The following is a 10,972-nucleotide window of genomic DNA, read 5'->3' on the forward strand; positions in this document are numbered from 1 at the left end:
GATCAGCCTGCAAGCAGAACCCTCTCCCCTTACAAGCCCCTAGCACAACCTGGGAAAGGCGCAGGCCGGGGACTCTCCGGGGGACTGGGAGGGGATTCCAGGCCCCCCTCGAAAGTCCGGGCCGCCTCGCGCGCTGGAAATCCCGCGCGCGCCCCGAAACGCGGCGCGGCTGCCGGGAAATCAGGAGAAAAAAACTTCTGCTTTTTTTTCTTTTCTTGGCACTCACGCTCCCCCGCGCCCTCCTCCTAGCACTTGCCCCCACGTGGGTCGTTCGGGAGCTGCACCCCCTCCCCTTCCCCGCCTCAAACCAATCGCCTTTGTCGTTAGCCAATGGGCGGGGCGTGTGGCAGTTGAGGCTACGCCCCTGTTTGCTCAGGTCTCTAAAAGGCGCCGCTGGCGGCGGCGGCGTTCAGATCTCCTGGATTATTCCTGCTGTGGACTTTGCCGGTTTTCCCGACTTTCAGGAGGATTTCGCTGCCTTCCGAGCGCTCGGGTTCCGTAGCAACGTTTTGGGCTCTCCGGCTTCGGATTTTGCATTTTCTCCCTTGGGACTGTCGTGGGCTGCTTTTCACTGTGGATTATAACTGCAACATGACTCTGGAAGAGCTGGTGGCGTGCGACAACGCAGCACAGAAGTAAGTAGACTGATGTTGGCCGGGCCAGGCAGGGACCCGAGGGTCTGGTGACCGGCCGGGAACTCACCCCCCTCTCCCCTACCCCAGGATGCAGACGGTGAGCGCCGCGGTGGAGGAGCTGCTAGTGGCTGCGCAGCGCCAGGACCGCCTCACCGTGGGGGTGTACGAGTCGGCCAAGCTGATGAATGTGTGAGTCAGACCCCAACCCCCGGCTGGGCGGGGGTGGGGACCCCCCTCCGCTCTGCACGCTCTCTGCTGCACCCGTCTCTTGCACGGGGCTGGGGCTTCCCCAAGTGTCCTCACTGGAAAACCACTCTGGCTTTTTTTTTTTTAAGTTGATTTTTAGAGAGAGAGAAAGGGAGGGGGAATGTCGGTTTGTTGTTTCACTTATGCATTCGTTGGTTGCTTCTTGTATGTGTCCTGGCCGGAGATCCAAACGAAACCTTGGGGATGACACTGTAACCAACTGAACTACCCAACTGGGTTACCCAGCCAGGGCTTGAACCCCTTTGCTTTGTTTGGGGGGGGTGGGCAGGGGGCTGCAGTATCCTGAGGCTGCATGATTTGCAGGCAACCCCATTATGTTCCTACCTTCCCTTCCCCACTGCTTTGAACTGTTTGTCTTCCTCCTACCCTTCCAGCAGCATGCACACAGCTGTCCCTGCACACCTGCGCTTCCTTTTTGTTTTTGCAAACTCCCCTGTGCACTGTGGCCTTGCCCCAGCCCCCAAGCTGACCTGTCCCCTTCTTCTGGCCCTCTCAGGGACCCTGACAGTGTGGTCCTGTGCCTGTTGGCCATTGACGAGGAAGAGGAGGATGATATTGCCCTGCAGATCCACTTCACGCTCATTCAGTCCTTTTGCTGTGACAACGACATCAATATTGTCCGAGTGTCTGGCATGCAACGCCTGGCACAGCTGCTGGGGGAGCCAGCCGAGACCCAAGGCACCACTGAAGCCCGAGACCTGCACTGCCTCCTGGTCACGGTGAGCTGGGCGCACTGGGTCTGTCCCACCCCCGCACCTGGGCTTGTGTTTGTCAACAAAGTTGAGTTGGCCAGTCTTGCACCAGCTCACTGCTCAGCTACGCTAGGCATGTCCCGTGGACAGCCCCGTCCGGGCCTCGTCACCCGGCAAGCTATTTTGAGCCAGCCTGTTTTCCCCACAGGGGCCCTGGGAGAGGGAGGCCCGGCTCCCTGCACACTCCTGGAGCTCCCACTGAAACCCATCTTTTCCGTCTCCCACAGAACCCTCACACAGATGCCTGGAAGAGCCACAGCCTGGTGGAGGTAGCCAGTTACTGTGAAGAGAGCCGGGGGAACAACCAGTGGGTCCCCTACATTTCCCTCCAGGAGCGCTGAGACCCCTCCCAGCATCAGAACCTGTCGGAGGAGTTGCTGCCAAAAAAACAAAATAAATATTTGACCTCCTCCCCCCCAGAACAACCCCCCAAAACAAACTAACCCATGAGACCATCGGGGGCAGAATCCTTGGAGACTGGAGACAAGGAGAGGGGAGTGCATGGCCACCCCCTGGGCGGTGAGCCTGGAACAGCGCCAGTGGTGGCCGCCGTGAGAGGAGGAGAGGGGAACTCAGGCCAGCAGGAGAGGGGACCCTGGAGCTCAGGCCTTGTGACAGAGCAGAAGCTGCAGTGGGGAAGGTCCTGGACTCCACACTTCAGGGTGGGGTGAGACCAATGGCATCCCCCACCCTTCTTGAAGCTGGAGCTGACATCTGCAAGCAGGCCTTGGTTGACGAGGGTCTGCAACCCTCGCCAGGACTAAACTTCGGAACTTGGGAACTGGGGCTGATGTTGCTCTGTACCCATGAACTCCCAGTTTGCAAACTAAATAGACAATCTATTTTGTTACTTGCACTGTGACTTGAACCACTGAGAGAGACCGGAAGCTTACAGATGCATACATCTATTTTACTTCTAGATGATGGCCTTGTAATAAATTTCTAAAGCTTCTGGGTTCTTGTGTTTGTGCTGCCTTGGAGAGGGACCAGGAACCCACTCCCCCACCCAACACACTGCAGCAGCCCTGCCCCCAACCCCTCCTGCAGGCTCACCAGGAAATGTTACTTAAGTCCCTGTTAGCAGCTCCAGGCTCCTTCGCAAAAACAGTGCCTCTTCTCTCTGCAGCCGGCGCCACCCAAGTCCAACAAATCTTTGCCTCCTTTTTTTCTCTCCCTCCTCCTGCCCTGTAGCAATTAAAAGACCGGTTTATTACGAAACCTGGCCGCCGTGCCACTGCTGTTACAGGCTGTGCTGGAGCCAACCCCAAGCTCTGGGCACACACAGACAAAACGGGGTGGGGGGATGGGTGCTGGAGCCCCTGCCTGCCCTGGCACCGCCACAACCCAAGGTCCAGAGAGGTCAGGGGGGAACCTGCGACCACACAGTGAGGCTGCCTCAGAAATGCCTCTGGGCTGGCTTGGACCTTGCAGGAAGACTTCTGGTGATCTCCCAGGGTGTGCCTACCTGGGCCTTCTCCCTACCAGGATGGGCCTCTTCACTGCACTAAATTTAAAAGCAAAAAAACACCCAAAACAGCTTTTTTCACCCCAAACTAAAATCTACAAGCAGAAAAATACTGCAGGAAGTTTTGCTCCTGGCCCAGCTGGGCTTGGCACGTTGCTGTGTTTTGCCTTTAAACCGAAACTGTAGGGGCGGCCACCTCTTTGTTCTCCCTAAGTTACGTGTACTGACTCCCCCTGCCCTGGGCTGGGAGCGGGGAGCAGCCTCAGTCGGAGGGGTGGGCTAGCGCCTGAGCAACCTCGCCTCCCCTATGCCATGCGGCCTGGCCTGAGAACTGGGGCGGTGGAGGCAGGCAGCAGGGGAAGGAGGGGGGGTGTCCAACCGCAGGCCAAGACCTTTCCACCTAGCCCACGTGGGCGCGTGAGGAAAACCCCCGGCAACCCCCAGGAGTCATGGGGCTGGGGGAGCCCCTTGAGGGAGGAGGGAGAGAAAGAAAGGGGGAAGTCCCAGAGAGGGGTAGGGGCGGGATTCCTTCAAGGACTGGGAGGAAGGGAAAGCACAGGTGGGGAGGAAACCTTGCGTGAATAGGGAACCTGGGTGGAGGAACAGAGAAACACCTGTGTAGAGGGTGCGGGAGAGAAGATTGTAAGAGGAGGGACCCAAGCCCTGCAGGGGTGGAGTGGGGAGCACAAGGGTTATTGGGGGAAGATGGGGGGGACCCAGACTGTTAAGGGAGGTGACTGAAGTAAATCCCCGTAGGGGGTCAGAGAGAGAAGTGGGGAGACTGCAGCCCTCAGAGGATGAAAAGGGTGTGTGAAGGGTAGATGGGGGGAGATCCCTGAGATGGAGCTGGGAGAGTGGGGAGGAGAGGTGGAGGAACCCCCTGAAGTTGGGGGGTAGTACTAGCAGGGACAAAGCTCAGCCCAGCTGTGGCCTGGAACTCAGGATCTCCCTGCCAGGTCAGCTCTTCCCAGGGAGGCACATCCCCACTGGTTCCACCCATTGGCTGGCCTGGGCTGCTCTGTCCCCATGGTGACCCTGGCCATCCAAAAGGGCCTAGTGACCTCTGACCCTCTCATCCCTAGGCCCCCAGTGCAGTAGGGGCAAGACCCCAGGCTTCTGGACCCCAAGGAGAAGATATAGGAAATGGGTGGGACTCCAGCTGGGTGACCCACGGTCAGTTGCCTAACCTCTCTGTGCCTGTTTCCCCCTCTGCAAAATGGGGACAACAATGCTACCTATTCATAGATTGTTGAGGTCCAATGAAACATATATTCCTTAGATCAGTACCTCCTATGTAGGAAATATAAAAAGGATTCACCATTATTACTAGTACTACTATTATCAGCGCTATTACGTCCCTGCATGTCCAAATCACCTCTACCCTTCTCACAGCCCTCCTGTGAGCCAGGCCAATGGAGACCAGGGAAAGGCCGTCGTGCAAAATTTAGAAGAGCAGCCTCCAAAAATTCAGTCAGTAATCTAAAGAATATTTTTATTGTTTTTTGTATAAAGAGAGGGAGAGAAACATCAATGTGTGGCTGCATCTCACATACCCCCACCTAGGGACCCGGCCAGCAACCCAGGCACATGCCCTACCTGGGAATTGAACTGGTGACCCTTTGGTTCAAGGGCCAGAACCCAATCCACTGAGCCACATCAGCCAGGGCATGAAGAATACTTTTAAGTGCTCCTTTTAAACGCAAATGTACCCACCCCCCCCCAAAAAAGAGGAAGAAAACTCCATGATCAACTAAATTATAAATCAAAATAAGATCAACATTGCTGATTTTTCCTTTTGCCTCAGGCTCCAATGCCTCTCTCAGCTGGCCCTGCCCCCATCCCATCTTATTTAAACTTTGGATATTTGGTTTGCAGGTGGAGCAGTGAAGGCTCAGGGGGAGGCATGACTTCCCCGGACCCCGAACTCTGTGCGCAGGCGTCAGCGCGCACCCGGAGGGCCGTGCAGCCTGAGTGGTTCTCCCATTACTGTTACTGCTGCTGTTGCCCGCCTCATTGTTGCCGTCATTAATTACAGTATTAAGGTTTCCTGACTGAACCCGGATGTCCAGAAATCAGCTTCAAATGCTGTGTTTTGCTGAGTTAATAACAGCAGTTATTTCCTGGCTACAAATACCTTTAACCTTGACTGCAGCCCCATGAGGATAGTGCTGTTGTCCCATTTTCCAGAAGAGGAGACTGAGGCCCAGAGTAGAGGCCAGGAGTCTTCCACTGTGGATGGCTGGCTAGTCAGCCCCTGAGGAAAACCCAGGGTGAAGGAGTGAGCAGAGCATACCACCCCCAGTCCAGAGTTCACGCTGGGCCTCACAGAACTTGCCACGGGTTACCAGGGCTCAGTCCTGGCTGTAGGTGACTGCCCTGGGCTCCCACCACTGGGGGCTTTGCAACTTCATGAGGAGAGGGTAGGCAAACACACTTCCCCAGCTGGGGCAGCTGGGGTGCATACTCACCTTGGAGTACCCATGCTGCCTCTGTCCACACCTACACTCGTGAGCCCAAGACGCGCTCTCGTGCAGGTACACACCCCACTGTGCAGATGTACGCACACCTGGAGTCACGCGCACAGCTTCCCAAACGCCATGCACAGTCACCCACTCAGGTGCACCACGCATCCCGATCTCCTAGGGCCAGTCGCTTGGCTTCTCTGAACCACCCTTCCATGTCTGTTCTGTAGACACGCCGCCTCTCCTGAGCACGTGTCCGCGTGTGCACACGCACACAAACGTGAGCACAGAATCACACACATGGTGACTGGTGTGTAAATAACCAGGCGTCAAGGGTTTATAGGATTCTAGCTATTTCCTTGAACCCTCCCTGCCGGGGAAAGGGAGGATGGCCTTGTGAGTGTGTCATGAAGCATATAACACATCCCTGGACTTGGGGACCAGGCTCTGGTGAGGGGCCAGGAGTGAGACAGAGAGATGGCAGCAGTGTTGGGAGGGGCAATAAAAAAGTCGCTGATGGGGCACCGGGCCAGCCCTTCCACTCTGCTATCTCTTTGTCTTTGCCACAACCCTACAAGACAGTTAGTACCTATGTTTGACAGAAAGGGAACACGAGTGCTCAGAGAGGTGCAGCCACTTGCCCAGGGTCACACAGCTGGAGGGTGGCAGAGTCAGGGGCCAAAAGCCAAGGCCTGTATATTCAGAGTTAGGACTTTATTCATACTCATGTATAATGGAGATATATACCATAAAGTAGTTCATGTACATAAAATTCAGCCCTTTAAAGGATAATTCAGTGGTTTTTAGTGTACTACACAAAGTTATGTAATCATCACCACTAGCTAGTTCCAGAACATTCCATCACCCCAAAAGGAAGTCTCATGAGCAATCCACTCCCCATCCTCCACCCCCAGCCCTCAACAACCACGAGTCCACTTCGCGTCTTTGTGGACTGGCCTGTTTTGGGCCTTTCTCATCAATGGAATCCCGTGCTCTGTGGCTTCCTTCACTTACAGAGTGTTTGAGGGTTCGCCCCGGGGGGTAACACGTGTCAGTCCCAGGGCCTGGACGTGCACTGCTGCCCTGTGTCTGCGGTCCCCGGTGTGTGTGCGTTAGCACCCTCCTGTGTACACAGGATACACAGGACGCGCTCTGAGTCATGAGCACGGTTTCCAGTCAGCAAGCACCCCCCACACCCCGCTCCCAGACACTGCCTGCGATCCCGGCCCTCTGACCTCTGGGCTGAGCACATGCTGACCCCTCTGCCTAGGACCCTCCCCTCCCCCACACCTTTCCCCAGGCGAAATCCTACTCTCCTTTTGGTCTCATCAGTTGTCCCCTCCTCAGGGAAGACCTCCGGGCAGGCCCCTTAGAGCCTGTCTCCAGCTCTGCCCTGGTGCTTCCCCTGTTTGTAATGACCTAGTTGTCCAGCCACCACCGGCTTCTCGTCTGTGTCCTGTGTTGGGCTGCAGACTCCAAGAGGGTTGAAAGAGGGTCTGTCCTTCTCATCCCTGGCCCTGCATGGCAGAGCTCAGGGTCTGGGACCTCGGTGGTGCGTCACACAAATGTCTGTGGCGTAAAGACTCAAACGCGAGACCAGAGTCATGTACAACTAGAGATTGACCCATCAGTGACCTCCTTCCCTAGGACAGATTGTTTTGTCCCTAAAGGACACACGCTGGCCTGCCAAGGGCTGGGTCCTGGCCAGATACAGTGACACAACCCAACACAGGGAAGCTAGAACCTGTCCCTGTGGAGGAGGCCGGCCGTGTGCCCTTCGGCAAGTTGCTCCACCTGTTTGGACTCAAGTGTCCTTACCTGTCCAATGGGGAGACTAGTGGGAGTGACCACTTCTCAGGGCTGCTGTGAACATTAAAGCAGTGAAAATATTTCAGGCATTCAGAACAGTGGGGAGCCTTCCAGAGTGGTAGCTATTATTATGTGAGTTGGTATTCGACTGTTTATGATAATTTCCACCCGGACTCAGTGTCTGCCTGTCTACCTGTGTGCTTCTGAGTAGGACGAGTCTGTAATCTCTCCTCGCAGCCAGGGTTCTCGGGCGAAGATCTGTGCCGCTGCGGGGGCTCATGGCAGCACACGTGCGGCTGGGCTTGAATTCCTCGAGTCCCCAGAATGACCCTGAGCTCCCAGGACTCCTGACCAGCTGGGCCCCATGACTCCCTCCACCTCCACCCCTCCCACTTTACCCCAACTGAGAGATGCTGGTTCTACAGGAGGCTCAGCATCTCCTGGACCAGTGAAGTGGCCCCAGGGCCTAACCTCTTCAGGGAGGCAGCAGCGTCGTCTGGTGGCCCGAGGACTGTTTATTCTAAGCAGTGGGCATGGAGGGAAGGCCACGTGTACACACGCAGGGACTCAGGTGCTTGCAGGTACTCAGAGTGGCGAACAGGCATGGACGCGCGCACACAACACTACTGTTCTCACCCTCCCGAGTACCCACGGAATGGGTTTCCTGGGGCAGCTGCGGCAAAGAACCATAGGCTGAGGGGTCCCAGATGTAGAGGCCAGGAATCCGAGATGAAGGTGTAGACAGGGCTGGTATCCTCTGAGACCCTGAGGGAGGATATTTCCAGGCCGCTCGCGCTGCTGGTGGCCTCTGATGCTCATTGGTGTGTAGCTGTTGTTCTCCTGTGTCTTCTGCCCTCTCAGTGTGTCTCTGTGTCCAAAGGTCCTCTTCTCAGGACACCAGTAGTACTGGATCGGGGCCTGGCCCGCCCTTCCTCATGACCGCCTCTTAACTTGATTATCTGCAAAGATACCGCCTCCCAATAAGGTCCCATTCACAGGTGAGAGAGGGCAGGGACTTCATCATCTTTAAAAAAAAATTTATTATGGTCAAAAATTATTTTTTCTTGTATTGATTTTAATTTTTAAAAAATATTTTATTTGTTTATTTTTGGGAGGGTTGGGAGAAAGAGAGGGAGAGAAACATCAATGTGTGGTTGTCTCTCGCACACCTTCTACAGGGGACCTGGCCTCCAACCTAAGCATGTGCCCTGACTGGGAATCAAACCAGCAACCTTTTGGCCCATAGGCCGGTGCTCAATCCACTGAGCCACACCAGCCAGGGCCAATTTAAAATTCTTTTTTGTCCATTACAGAATCTGTTTATTTTTTTAAACATTTTTTATTGTTGTTCAAGTACAGTTTTCTGCCTTTTCCCCCCCCGCCCCCGATTTTCATTTTTTAAAAATATTTTATTTATTTATTTTAGAGAGAAGGAGAGAAACTTTGATGTATGAGATAAATATCAACTGGTTACCCCTCGCACGCCTCCAGTCAGGAACCTGGCCTGCAACCCTGGCAGATACCAGGGACTAGGCATGGACCAGGCATGGTCCCTGACCAGGAATCAAACCAGTGGCCTTTCTGTTTGCAGAACCCACTGAGCCACACCGGTCAGGGAGGGCTTCGTCATCTTTTGAGGGGACACAATTCAACCTATAACACCTCCCCCCCCAAATACCCAAACGTATACTGCCAGACAGCCGTGGAGATGCTGGAGCACCTGGGCTCACAATGATAGACCAGGAGAACACAGGTGCACACGCCAGCAGGCACCTCCCTTTATTTTATTCTCCCAACACCGGCACAGGCCCTAGTGCACAGCAACGGTCCAGTAAATGATGAGTAAAAACACACACCCAGGGCCGCAAGTCTCAGACACACAGGTGCACCAGCTCTCATCTGGCCCCTCTGCTGAGGCATCAACTTCCTGGTCCTTCCTGCCTACCCAGAGGGTGTCTGAATAGGGAGAGGCCGCAGGAAAACTGTGGGGTGTTGGGAACTGCCACAGGAGCCACTGGGGTGCTGAGGGGACTCAGGGCATCTCCGAAAAGTGGTTCTCAGATCTCAGGTTTGTGGGGAAGCAATCAAGGGGCGAGCTTTGAGTGTCAGAACTGCGAGGTCTGGGAATGGTGTCCCCTGCAGTTGTGCAAGCATGGCGCCCCAGAGACCTGCACTGGGGTCCCCGCGTCCTCAGTGCAGTGAGGTGGGCACCCGCGTGGACGTGTATGCCAGTGACTAACAGCCTTGCAGATGTCTAGGGGCCCATGGTGGGCAGCAATCACCTCCAGAGACCCAGCTGACCCAGAGTGACACACGGCACTTGTGACACCCTCCCCCAAGGGTGACAGGCCAGGGAGAGGGCAGACGCATTACAGACACAGGCAGAAGCTCCATCTGGAGAAGGGGCAGGGGGGTTTCCTTCGGCAGCCCCTCCCTGTTCTTTCCCTCCATTGTTCGTTCCTCCTTGTTCCCACCCCACCCCCTCCTCTTGGGCGCCAAAGGTTCCCAGGCTCTGGGGCAGGGTGGAGTGGGGTGAAGGGCTTCTCTGGGCAGCCGAAGGCCCTCTTGCATACGGGGTCTCGTGCGCCACCCCCTGCGTGAGCACACACGCTTTGAAGCACGAGCCTGCGACCACATGCGTGCTCGCGTGGGGAGGTGTTTGTGCCGCAGCGTCTGCCTCAGGCGCGCCATAAATGCATTTGGGATAGCAGCAGGGGTGAGGGGCAGAGTGCAGGCCACACAAGGAGGCACAGCCGCAGAGCTTCGGATTCGAATCTGGCCTTGGCGCCTTACTAGCTAGTGTCGCGCTGGGAAGCGTGACTCAGTTTCTCCATTCATAAAAGGGAAAGTCTCATCGCCCTCCCACGTGGCGACGTGAAACCAGATAATGCGCGGAAGCGCTTAGCACAAAACTGGCCTTGAGAACCCTCATTACGCCTTCCTTCCACCCCACCCTCTAGCCAGACACTCTGGGGGTGGAGAGGGGCGCTGACCCAGGCCCCAGACACCCCTCCCTAGCAGGCAGGAGTCCCGACTTCCTCGGTCTCTAAATTGGATAATTGGAGACAGAGGCGGCTATGCGGGAGACAGAGAAATCCCCGAGTGGGCGAAGTGCAAGGGCCTGTCCTCCTAGTTTCTCCACGTTTGAGGCCCCGACCCTCACCAGCGTCACCCCGGGTGCGTCCCGAGAGCGCAACCGGTGTGTTCGCGAGCCCCCAGGGCCGGCCGCCGACCCCTTTCCCAGCCCGGCGGTGCCAACCTCCCTCTGGTGCCCGCCAGGCGCGGTGTCTACGGCCGCCCGGGGCGGGGGAGGGGATGCGCGCCGGCGGCAGCCCCAGCGGCGTCTCCCTCCCCTAGCCCCTGGCGGCGGGCGGCCGGGCCGAGGGCGGGGCGTCTGAACACACCCTCCTTTTGTGCGCGGCGCCTTCCCCCGGCTGCCTGGCGCGCAGGGCCAGGGCACCGCGCCAGCGCCCGGAATAGCCTCCCTGCCCTGCCGGCCGCCCCACGCCCTGCTGGAGCCGCCTGACCTGCCTGGCCGGGCGCAGGGGTGAGGAGGCTGGGCCGCGTGGCACTGGACCCGGT

The 10,972-nt window shown here is 56.7% G+C and overlaps 1 protein-coding gene across 1 annotated transcript; it reads left to right on the forward strand.

The window, feature by feature from the left end:
* Window positions 1-398: 398 nt before the first annotated feature.
* GADD45B (growth arrest and DNA damage inducible beta) lies at window positions 399-2,606 on the forward strand. The gene is made up of 4 exons (XM_024568873.4): window positions 399-635; window positions 723-824; window positions 1,399-1,621; window positions 1,882-2,606. The coding sequence occupies exons 1-4, from the start codon at window positions 592-594 to the stop codon at window positions 1,993-1,995; spliced, it is 483 nt and encodes a 160-aa protein (XP_024424641.1). The 5' UTR covers window positions 399-591; the 3' UTR covers window positions 1,996-2,606.
* The last annotated feature ends 8,366 nt before the right edge of the window (window positions 2,607-10,972 follow it).

The sequence above is a fragment of the Desmodus rotundus genome, chromosome 9 (assembly GCF_022682495.2).
Source record: "Desmodus rotundus isolate HL8 chromosome 9, HLdesRot8A.1, whole genome shotgun sequence".
NCBI lineage: Eukaryota > Metazoa > Chordata > Mammalia > Chiroptera > Phyllostomidae > Desmodus > Desmodus rotundus.